This window comes from Salvelinus fontinalis, chromosome 7 (genome assembly GCF_029448725.1).
Source record: "Salvelinus fontinalis isolate EN_2023a chromosome 7, ASM2944872v1, whole genome shotgun sequence".
NCBI lineage: Eukaryota > Metazoa > Chordata > Actinopteri > Salmoniformes > Salmonidae > Salvelinus > Salvelinus fontinalis.
In genome coordinates this window covers 42,276,594-42,298,066 of record NC_074671.1, presented here as the reverse complement: position 1 = coordinate 42,298,066, position 21,473 = coordinate 42,276,594, and the positions used below count along the sequence as shown (strand labels likewise).

The following is a 21,473-nucleotide window of genomic DNA, read 5'->3' as shown; positions in this document are numbered from 1 at the left end:
CATTCCTTGATTAGCGCAAACGCTAGCCAAGGCCATCTGACATATTAGCACATCTGTTAATAAACAATTATCTCGACACAAAAGACCCAAAACAAACGCGTCAAGCACTTTTTTAATTTATGCGGAAGGCCTAAATTATCATAATGTATGGGAACGTAATTATGCAGTCATTCTCAGGGGACGCTGACTGTGTTGCTGCTCCTTCGAATATTAGGGATGCCAACACTGGAGGATTATGGGTAGGAGGAGGCACACATCTGTATGTCTTCTGACATAGTATCTAAAATTATTAAACACACATATGAACGCAAAATTTCATGGCTAGGACCTGGGGCCGTATGATTTAATTGACTGATTATGGAGTTATTATAGTCCCATGTTGCACAAGGCTATTTGTTTATGATCTGTTTTTAAGCCATCCGTCTGTCCATGTCTGTATTCAGAATGCCATGCAAATAGGTTTAGAGGGAGAAGCGAGGGAGCGCGAGAGTGCCTGAGGTGTTTGTGGCAATGGGAGGGTTTTGTGTGTCAGTGTTACACTGCACTTTTACACAGAGACGGCGAGAAAGAGAGTGAGAGAGCGAGGGAAAGAAAGGGAGAATAGATTGCAGTTTCACCACACTATCCCTTCTCCCCTGCTTCATGAGTCAGAATAGAACGAAGTACAGACGGATGATGAGGGAGAACGCGAGGGGGAGGGGAACAAGAGAAAGGGGAAGAGGGTAAAACTTCAAAGGGAAAGAGCGAGACGGGATTTTTATGGGCGCAGCAGCAAATCCTGTTTTGAATTCAGCCTCCATGGAATCCTGTGAAAATGCAGTAGGAAAGTGCCTACAGTAGAGAAGGAGGGATATCTAGTTTCCAGTGTTTACTGAGGAGCATGCAGGAAGCAAAGTGCTGTAGAGGGGAGGGGGGGGGGGGGGGGGGGGCATGGAGAAAGGGTTTTGCGGTCTCTGGATGGAAGTCCAAAAGCAAAATTAACAGTGTGACTGGGATTGACTCCATATTGTAATCCTCCATTGGTCCTTTGAACCCTTACACACACGCACACATACAAACACATTCCACACTAAAAGCCTGTCACTGCGTGTTGGCCAAACAGTGTGTTTCTTGCATTACACCGCCGCTCATGCAGAAAGGTTGACTGGGTCAAGGAGGGGGTGCCCAGATAAGAGGCTTGGCCCCCCCTCCTCCAAACATTCACTGCCCCACTCCTCTAATACCACTCCCTGCATACTGTTGTCCGGGGGGGTCAGCTACCCCTGCACTGATTGGATAAGGGGGAAGAGGGTCTGGCGAACGGGTCCCCTTGAGAGTGGATACACATTGTGATTGGGTGACGGGACAGAGGGGTCCTCTCTGTCGCCAGCCAGTGAAGGGGTTTTCCTGTTTGTATGGGGATTATGGCTTGGCGATTGGGCACGCTTCCAGGACTCCGCAGCTGTTCCACAGCGAGAGAGGGGGGAAACAAGAGAATATGGAGGGATGGAAGGGGGAGGGGCGTCTCACCTCCCAGTCTCTCTGAGTTAGAGGGGTTAGTGGTGCTCATCTTGTGCGTAGAGTACGTGTGTGTGTGTGTGTGTACGCCGAATTGTGTGTGTCAATGAGCCTGTACTCTCACACTCCACTCCGGTCTTGCTTTCCTGGCTGTAGTCTGTGAGTGGAAGCAGGTTGAAGTCGCTGTGCATTGGTCTAAGTTACTCCTGAAGGACTTAAACAAATATCTCTCCTTCGCTCTTGCTCTCTACAACAGTCCATCTATTTCCTTTTCTTAAATACATTGCTTTTTGCCATTCATCTGGACTCGATGGGGTCTTGGAAGGAGAAGATCGGGATTTTGGAATGGTGACATTCCAACATCGGGAAAAACAATTTGTTTTTGTAGTATCTAGGCTTTCTCTATTTGCTATGTAAGTGTTTTTGTTTTTTTGTTTTGTTGTGGAGGGAACGCATTTTAGGACCGAACTTCGTATCATCTGCAGATTCTTGCCGTTTGGGGAATCCTCCACTATTGTCTCCCATCCTCCGTGTAGCGAGATTAAAGGGAAATCCACACCTCGGCTGCTGCTCTAGTAGAGAGAAAGAGCGAGAGGACGATAATGGGGAGAATGGGATGAAAGAGCGGCCATCTTTGAGCGTTTTATTTTCTTTCATTTTTACCAATGGAGCACTGGTGATTTTAGGGCAATCTACCGTTGGGTTGGAGTCGGAAGTGTTGGTCTGATCTGTGTGCGAGGACACGCGTTCTGTGTTGTGGTGGCTACCAGAGATGGAGGTGATGGCGTCTTGCTGGAGGGGCCAGGTAAACGATTCCAGAGCCATTGATGGAATGCACAGTATGTATACGCTTATGCATCTTTGGCTGACAGAGGTAGAAAGTGATATGTGAAGTGTTGGTCTCACTCTGACAAATGGAGTTCAGAGAGCATCAACTGAACTGTCTGCCCTACGATGAGGAGAGGTATGGAAAGAGTAGAAGAAGGTGATAGAGGAGGAGGTTGGCTCAGTATTGAAGGCTCCTGTTGGTTTTTGTGCATGTACTGTATGTGTTTGACCATTGCCTGTGTGTGTGTGTTAACTGTTGCTGTGTGTCTGTAGGAGGAGCAGGGGGCCAAAGTGAAGGCTGAGAAGATCCGAGTGGCCCTGGAGAAAATCAAGGAGGCGCAAGTCAAAAAGGTAAGGTTCTGACTAGGGTTGTACAATTCCTGGAACTTTCAATGAATTCCCTCGTTTTCCCAAAATACCGGTTGGAGGATTTCTGGAATAAGGAGGGAATAAGCAGGAAATCCGAAGACCTCCAACCAGGGAATTTATTGAAAGCTACCAGAATTTTGCAACCCTAGTTCTGACCTAACCCACAGTTTACACAGTTTTTCTACACTTGTTTTTCCACAGTATGTGCTGTACATTCCCATTGTGATACATCGTTCCATAAGATCCTCTCCTCCATATGTGCGTCAGATTCACTGCGTGGTGAACTAACTTCATTCAGAGACCTGCAGCGAAGCGCTGTGAAAATAGGTCATTGCAGTGTTGTGTGTCTGAAAGAGACGGAGAATGAGAGACAATCAGACATTTTGCACTGGCATCCGTAAGACTGCTTATTCTTTGGGTTGATTTAAACAAGTCTTGTTTTCGTGAACAACTGGGGTCCTTTGCACTGTGTTCCAGTTAGTGAATTGGTTCTGTGAACCACACCAGGCACCATTTTGAGCCCATCGGACCATTTCACCAGTGTGAGTGAGCTTGAATGAAGTGCAACTGCTCTGAATGAAACGGCTCCATTGAACACAGTGATGTGCTTCTTTTCTCCCAGTACATTATGGGGAGAGTAGACCCAACAAAATGCACAAGATATTAGCATGCAACGACCCAACAAAATGCACAAGATATTTGCATGCAACGATTGTGCCCTCTTCAAATATGTTGGTGTTTTACACCACTGTAGATATAGTATGTTAAATGTATAGAACACAGAAACATAGGTGACATTTTGTGAATCTTGCTTTGAAACTGTGTGCGTTGTTGAATTTGCTCTATATTACCGTATGGCAATATAAAATGCAGCAAAGATTGAATGTTGCATTGAAACCGATTTACACCTCCACTTTGCTAGAAGCTAGGATTTTAGATTTGTTTTTAGGAGGGCAGAATTTGGACTCCTATGATTTAGAATGGGAGGATTTTTTTTAGGGGGGGGGGGGGGTCTATGGAAGCTTCCCGAATTGACCAAATTTTGACCAAAAGTAGTGCACTATATAGGGAACATGGTGCCATTTGGGACTAAACCCATGACTGGATGTAGGTCAAACTCAATGGATGCCCATGTCTAGGGCACAGTCGCTTCCTGGCTACAGTTTGGTTTAGAGATCTATTTGACCGGCTTTACTAACTTAGTTATTGGATGTTGTAGTCCTCGTGGAAGGGGATTACTGGTCACTTCCGTGGGTGCTTGCTGTGTTTTGCTCCCTACCATGTCACACACGCTCATAAGCACGTACACACAACAACATTTTTATTGTGCCATATACACCAGATTAGGTGCAATGAAATGTTCTTTTACAGGGTCAGCCATAGAAGTACGGCGTTCCCTGGAACAAATTAGGGTTAAGTGCCTTGCTCAAAGGCACATTGACAGATTTTTCACCTTGTTGGCTCTGGTATTTGAACCAGCAACCTTTTTGGTTACTAGCCCACTACTCTAACCGCTAGGCTACCTGCCTCCTAGACTCACACTGCTGGGGCTATGGGAGCCCAGTCGTGTCACAAGGGGGATTTTGTCACAGTGGTCTCGGATAAGGTTAAGCCTATGGGGTGCATTCAATGGACCGAACCAGCGCTGGAGACGAGGACTGCAGGGGCCTGAATTGGTTGAACATTGTATACGTTAGATATGTTTTCTAGATGGCAGCATGGAGACGGGACTAAGTTCAATTGACTGTTTCAATCTTTGGAGCCATGACCTTTTTAGATCCACTTGGTAAATACACTGTGGTTGCATCCAAAATGGCACCCTATTCTCTATATAAAGGCTCTGATCAAAAGTAGTGCACTATATAGGGAATAGGGTGCCATTTCAGGTGCAGCCTGTATTTGAACCATCATGTCATGACACCATACTACACGCTGTGGCATATCACTGGTTCAAATCACATCCTCAATAGTTGTCCTTGGGGCATGGAAACATCCCTCTTAAATTGATTTCATATCAACAATTATGTTATGAAGTAGCCTGGTCCAAGATCTGTTTATGCTCTTGCTGACCTCGTCCCCAGGCTCAAGTATCTGGTGCATAGAGCCTGGTAACACTGCAACAAAGTGGGACTTGAAAGGGGTGTGATTTAAAAAATTGAGGCAGGAGAGGGAGCGAGCCTGCTTCAGCTATATTAGATGGGACTTTGAAAAATGGCAAAATGCCAATCAAAATGAACATTTTTATCATGTTGACCATATTAGTTGGGGGAAGACCAATTTGATTCTGAGTTAGGGCGTATGACGTTTTTATGTGTGAACTATTTCTAGGATATGTACTTTCAGATTTTCCAAACTCACGTCCTTTGAAGTCCACAATGTACGGTGGGAGTTTATAAGGGTTATGCTAGATAGTGATGGACTAATAGATCAACCAAATTTAAAACCAGCGGTTGTTTAGTCCGCTCCTGCCACAGTCTTCCAGTCAAGTCCTGTTCTGAGGCGCTGTAAAACTCGACAGTTCAACCGAGAGGGAGCCAGCTGGTGGACGAGATTAAGCTCTTGCGAACTCCATTGCCGTCATTCTCAAGCCAAACATTCGTTATGACAGACATTTGGCATGGTGGCACAAACAGACTGGCACTCAGGCTAGTGTGAGAACTGTTCTATACAAAGAGCCTGACCATTCTGCACCTCTTCCGCCTCCTCTTTCTCCTCATCCCTCTTCGTCGTCCTCCTCAGCTGGTGATCCGGGTGCACATGTCGGACGAGAGCTCCAAGACCGTGATGGTTGATGAGAGACAGACTGTCAGACAGGTGCTGGACAGCCTATTGGACAAGTCCCACTGTGGCTACAGCCCCGACTGGTCACTGGTGGAGACCATCAACGAGCTGCAAATGGGTATGGATATACTGGCAGACAGATACTGGGAATATACTGGGGGAGAGGTGAGATATTGGGGAGATACTTGAGAAGGTACTGGAGGCCCTGGGGGCGAGTGCGATATTGAGGATGATACTGGTGGATATACTGGGGGGGGGGGATATTGGGAGAGAGTGAGGCATCCTGGGGAAGTACTGTGACACTGAGACAAACGTGGAGTCTTGGGACAGTGTCAACTCGGACAGTGTCAGATTGTAGTGTTGTCTAGGTAATGGCTAGTATTGTATCGTTTGTGTTTTCAAGACTGCCCTAGAGTGTCTCTCTAACTGTTGATCTGTCTGATGGTGTGAGGCAGGGATGGGCGCCCAGCCTTTATAATACTAGACGAAGCCCTCGCGTTTAGGTACAGGCAAGCATGGTTATTTAAGCTGCGTCACACATGGTGCCCTTTTCCTTCTATAGTGCACTACCTTTGACCAGGGTATGCTTAGTCCGGATTGAATCATGTTTCACGCACACTCCCTCTCGCTTTCTGTCCTTAGAGCGGATCTTTGAGGACCATGAGAACTTGGTGGAGAACCTACTGAATTGGACCAGAGACAGCCATAACAAACTGATGTTCATCGAGCGCATAGAGAAATATGCCCTCTTCAAGAACCCCCAGGTAGGAACTAGGAAACCCTCCCAATGTGTTGTGTACACTACTCGCACAGCTTTAGTGGAGAGTACACACACACATTTCTTATGCCTGCTAAGAGCCCTTGAGTGTGTGTTTAAGAAGTAGGTCACAGCTCTGGCAATAAATGACTGAATAATGCATTGGACATGAGAAGGCTAGGTGAGCCAGCTCGCCTGGAGGCGATCTGCTGTGTGATCTGCTGTTTTCAACTCGTGTCTATTACTCCTTTGCCTTCCTCTCCTCCTCTTTCTCCTTCTCTCTATTTTCCCTACTTCTTTACAGAACTACTTGTTGGGGAGGAAGGAGACCTCTGAAATGGCCGATAGGAATAAAGAGGCCCTACTAGAGGTGAGACATACATGCTCACTCACACACTGTCTCTCCCACTCTACCACCCCCCTTGATTACACTAATAATGATGATGTGTTTGTGCAGGAGTGTTTCTGTGGCAGCTCGGTTTCAGTACCAGAAATAGAGGGAATCCTATGGCTGAAGGATGATGGGAAGAAGTCGTGGAAGAAACGATACTTTCTGCTGCGCGCATCAGGAATCTACTACGTGCCCAAAGGCAAAGCTAAGGTTAGCCACCCACTGAATAAGCCAATCATAAGCACTTTGTGACAACTGCTGATGTAAAAAGGGCTTTATAAAATACTTTTGATTAATTGTATTGTGTGTGTGGGAGCGTGTGTTTCACCCTGTGTGTGTCCCTGATTGTGTGTATTCGGGTTCACATGTTGTCAGTTAATGAGAAACAGATCCACACCATCTCTCTGGTAATTCCTGTTTCTGGATATGATGACACAGGACTCCACAGGGATCGACCGAGCATGTGCCTCCTCTCCTATTGCATCATGGGTCATCGGTTATCCCCGGAGACCAATATTTCTCAACTGCAGCCCTGTGTGTGTGTGTGTGTGTGTGTACATGCTTTAGCTTCTAACCCAGGGTCGTGTTCAGAAGGCATGAAACAGAAGTAAACCTTGGACTTGTATTTTTCAAAATGTTTTCCCATTGCGTTGGGGTTAGTAGAGGTTAAAATCTTTTTGTCCCACTCCCACACCGTTTCCGTTTTCTCTTTCTTGTCCTCTCTGATTATCCCATCAGTTGTCTCCTTTTTTATGTATATACAATGCCACCTTGTGGTGTGTTAATTCTGCAGTGAGTGAACCAGAAATCTGATACGATTTGTCACAACACACACACACACGCACAACACTAAAAGCATGTCACTGTGTGTTGGCCAAAAAGTATGTATTTCAACCTCTACTTACATTAATAGCTTAACAAACCAGTTTGTCCTCTCGGCAAATATTTGTATGAACATAAGATTCAACAACTGAGACATAAACTGAACAAGTTCCACAGACATGTGACTAACAGAAATGGGATAATGTGTCCCTGAGCAAAGGGGGGGTGGGTCAAAATCAAAAGTAAGTCAGTATCTGGTGTGGCCACCAGCTGCATTAAGTACTGCAGTGCATTTCCTCCTCATGGACTGCACCAGATTTGCCAGTTCTTGCTGTGAGATATTACCCCACTCTTCCACCAAGGCACCTGCAAGTTCCCGGACATTTCTGGGGAGAATGACCCTAACCCTCACCCTACGATCCAACAGCTCCCAGACGTGCTCAATGGGATTGAGATCCGGGCTCTTCGTTGGCCATGGCAGAACACTGACATTCCTGTCTTGCAGTAAATCACACACAGAAGAGCAGTATGGCTGGTGGCATTGTCATGCTGGAGGGTCATGTCAGGATGAGCCTGCAGGAAGGGTACCACATGAGGTAGGAGGATGTCTTCCCTGTAACGCACAGCGTTGAGATTGCCTGCAATGACAACAAGCTCAGTCTGATGATGCTGTGACACACCGCACCAGACCATGACGGACCCTCCACCTCCAAATCGATCCCGCTCCAGAGTACAGGCCTCGGTGTAATGCTCATTCCTTCGACGATAAACGCAAATCCGATCATCACCCCATGTGAGACAAAACCGCGACTCGTAAGTGAAGAGCACTTTTTGCCCATCCTGTCTGGTCCAGCGACGGTGGGTTTGTGCTCATAGGCGATGTTGTTACCGGTGATGTCAGGTGAGGACCAGCCTTACAACAAGCCTACAAGCCCTCAGCCCAGCCTCTCAGCCTATTGCGGACAGTCTGAGCACTGATGGAGGGATTTTGCGTTCCTGGTGTACTTCGGGCAGTTGTTGTTGTTGCCATCCTGTACCTGTCCTGCAAGTGTGATGTTCGGATGTACCGATCCTGTGCAGGTGTTGTTACACGTGGTCTGACACTGCGAGGACGATCAGCTGTCCGTCCTGTCTCCCTTTAGCGCTGTCTTCAATGTCTCACAGTATGGACAGTTTCTTGCCCTGGCCACATCTGCAGTATTCATGTCCCCTTGCAGCATGCCTAAGGCACGTTCATGCAGATGAGCAGGGACCCTGTGCGTCTTTATTTTGGTGTTTTTCAGAGTCAGTAGAAAGGCCTCTTTAGTGTCCTACATTTTCATAACTGTGACCTTAATTGCCTACCGTCTGTAAGCTGTTAGTGTCTTAACGGGCGTTCCACAGGTGCATGTTCATTAATTGTTTATGGTTCTTTGAGCAAGCATGGGAAACAGTGTTTAAACCCTTTACAATGAAGATCTGTGAAGTTATTTGGATTATTTGCAAATTATCTTTGAAAGACCGGGTCCTGAAAATGGCCCGGTTCTTTTTTTGCTGAGTATATCTCCACTCACTCCTCTCCCTCCATATAGACTTCTCTAGTCTAAAGCCTCAGACAATTTATTTAAAATTTTGCGTAAATCGGTCGGCCTTTTAACTTTAACTGCTATTGAGAGTTGCAATAGTAGAAGGCACAAGGAGTATTTAGAAATGTAGTAGTGCATGGGCAGTTTTCCTCTTGTCATTCACTGACAGACCTTAGAGCAGTGGTGCCCCCCCCCCCCCCCCCCCCCAAAAAAGGAATTCATTCCGGCTTTAAACTCATTTGTAATCACTTCCTCTTGTCATGTTAGTCATTATATACTTTAGAGTTATTTAGAACTTGTCAGAAATGTCAAGATCAACTAGCCCATGTCAGCTAACAATTTATTTAAAAAGAAATTTGCCCATAGATATTGTTGTAATTTTCTTGTCACTAAATATCACATAAATACACATTAGACATGGCAAAATGTATAGAATTGCAAGAAAATGTGCTTTAAAACTGCAAAATTGTCTTTGTTTGAATTGTAGGAAATACATTTTAACGTTGCACAATTCTCTCCAACAACAAGAGGGGTGTGAACCGTTTGTGTCATGAACCGTGCTTGTGCCCATAGAAATAAATGCGCAGGGGGATGTTCCCCAATGTTGGAAGGGGGGCCCCCGAGTGAAAAAGTTTGGAACCCCTGCCTTAGAGACTTGTTTAACCTGTCAAGAAATGTCCAGTTAATCAACTATCCCATGTTCGCTAGGTAGGTAAGTTAGCCTAACCAGCTATCTAAATCTTGTTGTTTCCATGGCCAGATTACGTGCCCAGGGGCCTCAACCCCAAGGGGGCCCCCATTTTTGATTTTGTTGAGGCACTCCGGTATCATATCAACACACAAGACATGGCAAAATGTGTCGAATTGCAAGAAATGACCTTTAAAACTGCAAAAGAATAGTGACAGTTTGGGGTTGTGAGGTGGTTTGTTGCTATGCCGATAAACAACTATCTATCCGGACCTTTGCCACCTATGAAATTGTGTGACCGGACCTTCTCCAATACTATTTTAGTACCCCTGCAATTTATGATATAATCAATCATATCTAAAGATTTGAATCCTGTCTCTCCCTCCATATAGGCCTCCAGGGACCTGGTATGCTTTCTACAGCTGGACCACGTTAATGTGTACTACGGCCAGGACTACCGCAGCAAGTACAAGGCCCCCACAGACTACTGCCTGGCCCTTAAGGTAAGCCAAATCCCCCTCCCCCTTTCACCTAATGGTACACTCCACTCCTGCGTCTTGTGGAGAATTGATTAGGGACTCATTTTTAGACAAGAGGCGGCACATTTTTAGAGTAGAGATGTTGCGGTGAGCCTGGACAAGCCCATTAAGATGGATCGGCTGTGTGAGTGGATGTGATCTGGGTAATGACATCCTGTGAGAACCTAACACCAATGCCCTGTCCACTTAATAGGACCATTACTGTGCCATTATGATCTGCATACTGGAAAAATCGTTTGTTAAACTCATCAGCCACTTTCAGCCTGTCTCCACGCCACTTCTTTTCAAAAGCACAACCACTGAAAAACACCAAAAATATGTATTAAGGCGCCACTCTCCTATATTATTAATGTTGATCTATCTTTAGCTGTAGTCAAACTAACAGGTACAAAGGCAATTATCAAGGATGGTTTTGGAATCTATGTCTTTACCGGAACGATCATGGCCGCTCTGACACCTAGATAGAAAATATGCCGCACTCAGTAAAACTCGAATAGTACTAGAAAGGAAAATTACTTTGAGAAGACGTCTGAAATATGTGTGTTCCAGACGTTGAAGTTGGGTTCAGTTTAGGTGCTGAATGAATGTTGAAAATATCTATTTTCCGGACGTTGAAAATAAGTATTTTCTGGATGTTGAAATCGGTTCTGAATGAAATTTGAAAAGACGGAATTTATAGCTGTCTATGTTTGGGCCAAATCAAGGCTGGTCTAGACCGGACAAAATCTGAACATAGACATCTATGATTGGTTCGATTTTGTTCCGGACCGAACCAAAAAACCAACGTACGTGGAAATCCAGACCGGTCTAGACTGCACAAAACAAGGCGTCTGGACAGGACCAAAAAAAAACATCCCAAAGGTGTCAGTGTTGGTCCGTGCTTATTGAGGTATAGACCACAGTGTCGCTCGCCTGAAATTACATTTTAGGAATGCCCATCGTATGTAAAACACCCAAAAAAGATATCCGGTCCGGACAGATCCAAAAGTACGTCAGTGTCGGTCCATGCCCATTCATGTGATAGGCCCACAGTTTTTTTTTTGTACGTTTTTTAAAATCTTTACAAACAGTCTGTTGCATTGGCTTTATTAGTCCTGATTCCTGTGAGTAATCAATTTGGCTATTTAAACTCTGAAATATCAGCTACCCAACTTTTTCCGGAGGAGTTATCCTGAACCTATTTGCAATGTGTTTACACAGTGGGAAATGCAGAAGTATTTCCTTTTTCGCTATGATCAGCTTGTATAAAAGGTATGGATTCAAACTTGAAACCACTGATCATGACAATTTAGCCCATGGGATCAAACTTCTGGACAGCAGAAGGACCTGATTGGCCATTCCATATTGTCCATTCCTCCTCCAAAGAACAAAGTGAAACTACATTTGTTGTGTTGTCATGGTAACACTCATGTCTTTGTGTTCAGCACCCCCAGATCCAGAAGAAGTCCCAGTACATCAAGTATCTGTGCTGTGATGATGTCAGGACCCTCCACCAATGGTTCAATGGCATTCGCATCGCCAAGGTAAACCTTAACCTCCTCGTCACTCTTAAACATGACTATTAAAGAGGCTATATAGAACTTTTGCTCTTAAGCCAAAAGGGGTCCCCTAAACTTAAAGCTTTTTAAAATTATTTTTTAGTTAGTTTCCCCGAAAACTAAAGATGGTGTTTTACAAGATTGGTCAATATTAAATCATATATTTACATGAAGCATGCAACCAAAATACACAGAGAGAAAAAAATATATACACCATTCGATGTAAACAATTAGCAACTGTGACCTCTCTCTTTCCCCCACGGTGGTGGTGGTGTAGTACGGGAAACAGCTGTATGTGAACTACCAGGAGGCCATGAAGCGCACAGAGGCGGCCTACGACTGGTCCTCCCTCTCCACCTCCAGCATCCGCTCTGGCTCCAGCTCCGGGTCAGCCAGTCTGCCTGGTGAGTCAGCCTTCCAGGGCTTACAACTGGTCTGGGATCAGCTGCTCAAGTCCACGGTGATCCACTGAGGCCTAATGGTAGTGGCTGGGGGACTGTGATAGACAAGCACAGATCCGGCATCAACTTGGTTATCATAATCTCAAATTGAGATTGATATGCTATTAATCAATTGATATCCTGTTATTTTCAATGACTACTTTTCAATTCAATTTCTGAATTGGAGTTCAGATGGAATTGACCACAACCCCTGTCTAGCAGTAGGTAAATTGATTCTAGTTCTGATCTTGAATCAGTTGTTGTGGCTTTGAGGGTACACGATAAAGCTCTAGTCTATCTATAGACACATGGATTCACCCTTTTTTTACACACTCACTCCCATTGCTCAAATCTGCAAAATAGGGTGTACTAATATGACAGTTCGGTGGCTTCAGAGCCTCTTGTTAGCCAATGCATAGGTCAGCAATCTAGTGTTTATATGCTCTGGGGTGAAGTTTCCACCTAGGTACAGATCTAGGATCAGCTTCCCCTTGCCCAATCCTAACCTTAACCATTAGTGGGGAAATGCAACAATGACCCAAGATCAGCATCTAGCAGCTCTCTTCCATGGCTGTGTGTGTCTTCCCCAGAGTCCCAGTCAAACCACTCGGGCCAGTCAGACAGTGGAGTGGACACGGCCTCCAGCCACGGGCGCTCCCAGAGCGTGGTCAGCTCCATCTTCTCTGAGGCCTGGAAGAGAGGAACGCAGATGGAGGAGAACACCAGGGTTAGTCCTTCTCACCTTTGACCTCTTCTCTTCACTCCAACATATCCCTCCTTTGTATTTCCTCTTTTCTCTCTATATGTCTCTCCATTACATCCCTCCTTTCTCCTCTTTGTCTCCATCAATTTTTTTACTGAAATGGTTGATTTTGTCTCAATGGCAAGTTTTTGCTTGAATTTTTCTTTCACTCACTGCTGGTGCTAGTAAGGTTCTACTTTAGGGTAACACTTTATTTTGATAGTCTGTAGAGCACCTACAGATGGACTGTCAGTAGCATTTCAACCAGGGCCAGCACCAGAACAAATCAGTTGGACGCCTTTGATTTCCATATGGGGGCAAGTTTTTTTTTTTTTTTTTTTTTTCGCCATTCAAGCTGATGTGCAGTCATTCGGACTGCAACATTCTAACAGTTTTGAATGAATACATTTCATATATGCTATCGCAAAAAAATAGTAATTTGGTTGTTTTTATGAAGTTAACATTAAAATACAAAAAAATATATATTTCAAATCACACAAACGCGTTTTCATTAGTGGTACTGTTCATTAGTTACTGTTTATGTAAAAACACATTTTATTTGTGGAGTGCCTTTGTTACAACTATGAAACGGAAAGCATATGTTGGAACGCAGTAACAGCTTTTACAACGGCAAAAAAAGATAATACCCCAACCACCAAGACGCACGCAAGATGCACGGTCAAATTATGAAAACATTAGTTGCCTTAACATTATTATAAGCTCCAAGTGTGCTTGATGAATAGTGAAAATCACAGCAAAAGCTTAAATGGCATTCTAATGAATATATGACCGCAGTACAAAATAGTCAATTATTGTCCGCTCGTGCTTACATGGTGTGAGTCGTCACGCAAGTTGGAGCATGTCACATAAACAACGAAATCTAGTGAGTGCGTTGCTATTGTTGTTTTTTGCTTGATGTAGGGCCTGCTCTCTGTGATGACATTTTGTGGTGATAATCGGCCAGTTGCGTTGTCTCTGGCTTGTTCTATCCAAACGGCGCCGTGCCTTCCTTTCTCCTGTCTCACCGTTTATTTGGGTGGTGGCGCGGGCACCTGCTCAGTGCGCCCAGTTCTGGCTTTTTTTTGCGCTTAGTCCTTGGAGGTGTAGATTCAGGCTGAGGCTCAGAATCAAAAGAATAATCATCAGAGATGTCATCGGGATTCATTTCTTCCCCGCCATCTGAGTCGTTTTCATTCAGATTTTGTCGCAACGCTGCATGTGCATCTATTGGTCTACTTGCTATAGTAAATTATGCACGCTCTCACTGTGTACTCCAAGTAGGCCAGTGTAGACTGATAAGGCTGCTTGGATTCGGTGGACTGATATAGGGTACATACCATTTTCATCTGTTGTATGTGAAATTCATTTCGGTATATGTTAAGTTTCGAGGCAATTATTGGTGTAATTATCAACTGGGTAGAGCACCTTAATTATCGGGAGGAGGGAAGCAGGCCCTACTGTCGGGAGGAGGGAAGCAGGCCCTACTGTCGGGAGGAGGGAAGCAGGCCCTACTGTCGGGAGGAGGGGAGGGAAATGGGGGGAAAACCATAAAGAAAATGACATGCCCTCCTAACACTGGTTATAACACCAGTTCTGTTTGTGATATTAAGATTCTAACAATGGCATTGTGTTTTATAGACTTATTTAGGTAAAGTCAAGGGCAGCAGGACTTAAAATGTCAGAGTAATTAAAAAAATTACCTTATGTGGCATTAACACAAACAGTCGTGATGTTTTCAACTGATTTGTCATACAAATCACTTCAAAAAGTAGGTTACCTTTTGCACGTTCGTCTAAAATAATTCCAGCATCCAAACAGTGCACTGTGCATCTGCCAGCTTGCCTTCAATTTGCAAGTGGCTGAACCAACTATCTCACCAGAGAAAGCATCCGAGCGAGCAAAACAGCACCCCCCTCTGTCTTACAACGTCAACAAAACGAAGGAGCTGGTCGTGGACTTCAGGAGACAGTAGAGGGAGCACGCCCCCATCCACATCACACAGGGCCGCAGTGGAGAAGGTGAAAAGTTTCCAAGTTCCTCGGCGTACACATCACTGACAATATGAAATAGTCCACCCACACAGACATTGTGGGTAAGACGACGCAACAGCGCCTCTTCAAGCTCAGGGGCCAAGCCGAATTTCTTCAGCATCCTAAGACAATCACAAACTTTTACAGATGCACCATTGAGAGCATCCTGTCGGGCTGTATCACCCGCCTGACACCTACAGCACCTGATGTCACAGGAAAGCCAAAAGGATCAAGGATATCAACCCACCCGAGCCACGGCCTGTAAGCCCCGCAATCATCCAGAAGGCGAGGCCAGTACAGGTGCATCAAAGCTGGGACTAAAAAACAGCTTCCATCTCAAGGCCATCAGACTGTTTTATAGCCATCACTAGCCAGCTACCACCCGATTCCTCAACCCTGCACCGTAGAGGCTGCTGCCCTATGTACATAGACATGGAATCACCAGTCACTTTTAATAATGGAACACTAATCACTTTAATAATGTTTACACACTGTATTCTAGTCAATGCCATCCTATTCAACTATTGCTGTATGTATTCTATCCTACGTATTCTACAGATGTACTAAATAATCTGTCCATAATGTCTATACATCCCATCACATATATATTTACACTCCGGACTCCGACATTGCTCGTCCTAGTATTTATATATTTCTTAATTCCATTATTTTACTTTTACATTTGTGTGTAATGTTGTGTATTGCTAGATATTACTGCCCTGTTGGAGCAAGGAACTCAAGCATTTCACTACACCCACAATAACATCTGCTAAATGTGTGTATATGACCAATACGATTTGATTTATTTAGCCCATGTTATGTGATGCTGTTTGGTCAAAAAGAGTATGACATGCTATACTATTTTTGTCCAGACAGCATTACATACATGGGTTACACATACTCAGACAGAGGGGGTGCTGTTTTTCTCACCTTGATTTATCTGAGATTGATGTGTCTGTCTGCGCTCATCTCAGTCAAATAAATTATCGGTTTGGACTGGCAAGGAGGTACGGTAGGGAGGTCCAGGCCACCTAATGCCCACTCATAATGCCGGGGCTAATTTCACTATCTACTAACCCTTATCTTAAACTTAACCCTAACCTTATCCTAACCTTAGCAAGCCGTTGCTTATCAACAGATGGTGATCCTGTACTCATTGTGTGTACTTCTGTCCCCACACAGATGAGGGAGTCCACCAGAGGCGCCACTCTCCCCCACCCTATCCATGCGCACCGCCAGACCCCACAACTGGAGCCCCCTGCGTCTGCTACGCCGCCACAACAGCAGCCGCCTCCCCAGTCTCGCAGCAGCTACACCCATGCTGTACCCCCCCAGCCACAGGAGGGTACCTCCCCCCCGCTTCAACAGCAACTGCCCCCCCAGAGCCGCAGCGGTTACACCCAGGCCTTGCCCCCCCAGCCCTCCCCTCCGCCACCCCAACAGCTGCCCCCCCAGATACGCAGCAGTTACACCCAGGTCCTGCCTTCCCTGCCCCGCCAGCCCTCCCCTCCACCACCCCAACAGCTGCCCCACCAGATCCACAGCAGTTACACCCATGTCCTGCCTCCCCAGCCCTCCCCTCCACCACCCCAACAGCTGCCCCACCAGATCCACAGCAGTTACACCCATGTCCTGCCTCCCCAGCCCTTCCCTCCACCACCCCAGCAGCTGACCCCCCAGATCCGCAGTAGTTACACCCAGGTCTTGCCCTCTCTGCCCTCCCCTACACCACCCCCCCAGCCTACACCACCCCCCCTGCCCCCCCAACTTTCTCCACCAGCCCAACAGCTGCCACCCCACATCCACAGCAGTTACACCCAGGTCTTGCCCTCCCTGCCGCCACAGCCCTTTCCTCCACCACCCCCCCAATCCTCTCCTCCACCACCCCAACAGCTGTCCCCACAGCCCTGCAGCAACTACAACCAAGCTGTGCCCCCACCTCCCCCGCCGCCTCCTCCCCCGCCGCCCCTGCCTGCCAGCAGCACCCCTCACCACTCGGGCCCCACCGTGTTCGCCAAGTACAGCACCATCACCCGGCTGCAGAACCAGAATGCTGCCCACCAGGCCGCCAATCACCATAGGGCACAAAACAACCACCAGAGCCCACCCAGGGTGCTAGCTCAAGCCCCGCCTCCTCCCCAACCGCTGGTCAACAACATCAACGTCCCGCCTCCCCCGCCTCCCCCTCCCCCACCATCCATGCCTGCTCTGGGGTCGGCCATGGCCGCACTCCGGCTCGGGCCCCCCACCCCGGCTGTCGTGCCCCAGTTCATCCCACTGCAGAGCAACGACATCCCCCCTCCCCCTCCTCTTCACCCAGACCCCATGCCAGGTCTGTGCACATCGCGCTACGGCGCCAACGCCCTCCAGCAGGCACTGGCACACAAGTTCCCCAGCGGTCCCCCCCAGGGCCCCTCTCCCCCCACTGCCAGACTGGTCGAGTCGCCCCCGGCACCGCCGCCTCCCCCACCACCTCCCCCTCCTACCCCACCGCCTCCCCAGCAAATCTCGGTGCCGATACCCCCTTCTCCCCCTCCTCCCCCCCCGCCCCCCCAGCAGCTCTCGGTGCAGACACACCCTCCTCCCCCACCTCCTCCTCCCCCACCACCTCAGCAGCAGTACTCGCCCGCAGCTGCTCCCCCCCCTGCCCTACCCAAAACCTTCTCCCCAGGCTTTCTGCTCCACCACGGTGCCCGGAAGCCTCTCTACCCAGTTTCCCCTCTCCCTCCCGCCCCACCTGCTGCCCCAACTCCTCCCCCACCACCGCCGGTGTCAATGAAGAAGCAGCACAGCCTACAGATAGGCCACACCCCCAACCAGCCCCCTCCCACATTTCCCAAGCAGCACAGCCTCTCCAAGCCGCCACCCCTGTCCTTCACGGCTCCGCCCACCACCACCTCCCTGGTCAAACAGATGGCAGGCCAGTTCCCAGGGTCCACACTGTCAACCAATCACACTGAGAGCCCCAAAGCCCCCCTGTCTCCTCCTGCGGTGAAGGCCAAACCAAGATGGCAGCCAGGCGGTGGACAGGCCCAGCAACAGGCCCCAGAGTTCCCTCCACCCCCTTCTGAGAGCAGCCTGCCTTTCCCCCCTCCTCCCCCGCCTCCACCTACTCCTGTCACCGGCCCTGCCCCTGCCCCTCCTGCTCCACCTCCCCCTCCCATCACTGGCCCCACCCCTCCGCCTCCCCCTCTCCCCCCCGGCAACCTAGGCTCACCCCTGAAGAGATCTCCATTGGGCTCCTCCACGGGCTCCTCTGTCTGGGGGGGCAGGAAGCCCCTGCCTGCCACCCCCCAGAAGGCATCCAGCATCAAGTCTAACTCCTCGGCTGAATACCAGGAGTCCCGCAGGAATCTTCTCAGCAAGTTTGCACCCCAGTCCTCTTCCCCCTCCACCTTCCCGTCCTCCCCTGCCATACCCTTGGGTAGTTTTCCCTCTAAGGACCCATCCCCGGCCGGCCCCGCGGCGCCCCCCAAGCCAGGCAAGCTGAACCTGGCCAACCTGGCCCTGCAGGCCAAAGTGGGTCAAGTGGGCCAGCAGCGCCAGTCCACCGCTGACTTCCCCCCTCCCCCGCCGCCCAGTGATGGCCACGTCGGGACACCTAAGGTGGCAGTGGTCAACCCCCAGCCAAAAGTACCGCCCGCCCCTCCTGGTCCCCCTCCCCCCACCACCATCAACTCCTCCTGGGGCAAGGGCTCCCTGAAGAAGGCCCTTCCCCCCACGCTGCAGCGGAACCAGCCGTCTCCCCCGGCCCTGTCCCCGCCTCCCAAGCTGCCCACCTCGCCCCCCAAGGGGAACGGCAACAATGGCGTCCCCCAGCCGGGCAACTTCATGGACGACCTGAACCGGACTCTGAAGCGCAAGTCGGTGAGCCGGCAGGGTTCGCTCTCCTCGTCCCGCCTCTCCGGCCCCAACCTGGAACCCGCCGCGGGCACCATGGACGACATGGAGTTGGCGCTGCCCCCACCGCCACCCGAGTTGCTGTCGGGGGGGAACATCTCAGGCTATGCAACGCTACGGCGGGGACCCCCGCCGGCCCCACCCAAGAGGGGGGGCAACACCAAACTGACACACTGACCAGGGGAGTGGTAGAAAAGGAGACTGTTGGATGATGCCTATATTACCTCTCTTGGAGAGGAGCTTCTATCTATCACACAGGACCGTCAGTGGAAATTGACAAACTGAACTCCTCGTGTTCCATGATTATGATGGTGAATACTTAACCATGTAAATGAGGAAACGCCAAACCATGTATCCGCTTCTTCTTCTTTGCCATATGTTTGTGCCACGTAATCAGAAAACCATAATAACGACGTTACGATTCATTCTGCATTGGTACTGCATGGACATGCTGTAAAACATGAAGCTCTTTGGTGAGTGTGTGTATGTGTACCCGTTTGTGTGCGTACTCGTGTATGTGTGCATGCGCGTATTCACATGCATCCGTGTGTGAGAGCGAGAGATAGAAGGGGAAATGGGGGACAGCCCATAAAGGAAGGCCTCTGTAATAGGGATTGTTATTTTGCCTCTGTTTTTATATGACATTATTTAATACATTTAAAGATTTTCTTATTTTTTAGTTAAGTTTTTAAAAGCTAGTTGGCTAAATCATGAGATGCGGATAAGATTGAAAAACTTTAGAATATAGGCTGAGGTTATTTTAATCAATGAGCTAAGAATTCCCAACATTTCCTAAGTATTCTCTGAATGTTTTACAAGTGTCTCGCTCTTTGTGCTGTGATTCGGTGACACGCGAATCGGGATGCCTTTTTTTCACAGACGATTGCCCTCTCTCGAAAGAATCTCCAAATAAAAAAAGGAAATTCCCTCCTAAAGGCACAAAGCCATGACTGTGCAACTGGAAACATTTGTGACTTGGAATATTTTTTTTCGTTAGTGTTTTATTTAATGCGTAACATTTTTTGCTTAACTGAAGACTGAAACGGCACGAGGCATATCGTGTGTATGTCTTCGAGGGCCCCTTTAGTCTGTGGGGTGTGTGCTGTGTTTGTTTGACCGGACCTGCATCTGGGTCGTGTTCATTAGGCACCAAGCAGAAGAAAACGGACTGTGAAACGGGGAGGAACTCACTGGATTGTCCAATAAACACACACTTTCGCTTTTCGTTGCTACATGTTCTAAAATGTTTGGTGCCTAATGAACATCTGCTTCTGTTTATCTGTACAGTAACAGCCCTTGCTCCCCTCCCATTGGCCCCTGACGCCTTTAGATTGTCACGTGACATGGCCTAAAAATTATAGAAATATAATGTACAGAGTGGGGACAGCTGTGCTCCAGGTGCAGTTTACTATATACTCAGTTATTCTCAACATGGTGGATAAAATTGAAGCGACACGTTGTTGCTTGAAGGTACTGAGCATTGAATTATGTTATTAGCATTAGACTAGACCTGACTGGCAAAATTAACCCACAAATTCCCGTCTGGCTTGTTTTTATGGCCTAAACATCCCAGTGTAGTGTAATTTCCTGCTTCTCCTGCCAAAGTGCAGTGCAGAGAGAGGGGGCGGTGTTCTCGCACCAATGCCTTCATTTCAAGGGTGCTAGTGCTTATTATCCTAATAAGCCTGGATATCAATGGGCAGACATCTTAAGTTCAATGTAGGGTTTGTCCCAAGTCTCCACTCTTCTCCCGAATTGTGAACATCCTGGATTAGATTGGTATAAGCATTAGCTACGGTTTCCATCATTGTTAGCAATAGGTACAGTATAGCGACCATAACCACAAAGCTGAATGACCGTACTGAACTCAAGTGGACCATGAATGCTGAGGGACCACTACTAGACACAACACATGCTGTCATTAATCTTGCTTATCTACATTGCTCTGTATTGATGAAGTTGGCTCTAGACGCTGATCTTGGGTAATTTTTGCCGCTAATGGTTGTGGGCAGGGAAGCTGATCCTAGATCTGTACCTAGGGGAAACTTCACCCCAGAGCCTGTGCATTTTCATGATTGAATATTATCCTTTTCAGGTTGTTGGTTTGCAGTATGTCAAACTGAAGTAGGCATTAAATTATTGAAGTGTTGTATCTGATTTTGGGGGCCAAATGAAGAAAACGGGGGGAGATAACAGACCAAATGTCTCTACTTGCATATAAACCGAAGATCACAATATAAATGTTGAAATCATACCTCGACCATGTCCCACTGTCTTGTTTATCACCAACTCTATGGTTAATGTATTGGTTAACTTAAAGGGACAATCTGGGACTCAAACATCACTTTTCTTTTGCTAAATAGCTAAGGAATGGGGCTGGCGCAATCTAACCACTAAAACAATTAACCAGGGCCGAGATTCAATCCGCTTGTGCCTGTCAACGATGCACCATAATAAGGTCATGCACAATTGAACAGACATCTGCAGCGTTTATCGTGAATGCAATGGAGTTAAACAAGCTTATATTTTGGATTTTGATAAGTGAAATTAAGCTCATGAGGAATTATTCAAGAATAACGGCTATAT

At 47.5% G+C, this 21,473-nt stretch overlaps 1 protein-coding gene across 6 annotated transcripts in view; it reads left to right on the top strand.

The window, feature by feature from the left end:
- raph1b (Ras association (RalGDS/AF-6) and pleckstrin homology domains 1b) overlaps positions 1 to 21,147 on the top strand; it is a 68,000-nt gene extending 46,853 nt beyond the window's left edge. For 5 of the 6 annotated variants that reach the window (XM_055929324.1, XM_055929326.1, XM_055929325.1 and 2 more), the window contains 10 exons: positions 2,599 to 2,676; positions 5,434 to 5,593; positions 6,118 to 6,239; positions 6,537 to 6,602; positions 6,690 to 6,833; positions 10,091 to 10,201; positions 11,662 to 11,760; positions 12,053 to 12,179; positions 12,806 to 12,942; positions 16,170 to 21,147. In XM_055929324.1, the coding sequence (XP_055785299.1) occupies positions 2,599 to 2,676; positions 5,434 to 5,593; positions 6,118 to 6,239; positions 6,537 to 6,602; positions 6,690 to 6,833; positions 10,091 to 10,201; positions 11,662 to 11,760; positions 12,053 to 12,179; positions 12,806 to 12,942; positions 16,170 to 19,064 (3,939 nt within the window). In that variant the 3' untranslated portion in view covers positions 19,065 to 21,147. Of the gene's footprint in view, positions 1 to 927; positions 2,303 to 2,598; positions 2,677 to 5,433; positions 5,594 to 6,117; positions 6,240 to 6,536; positions 6,603 to 6,689; positions 6,834 to 10,090; positions 10,202 to 11,661; positions 11,761 to 12,052; positions 12,180 to 12,805; positions 12,943 to 16,169 lie in introns of those variants that run through there. The other variant, XM_055929327.1, reaches the window with a different exon arrangement.
- Positions 21,148 to 21,473: the final 326 nt, after the last annotated feature.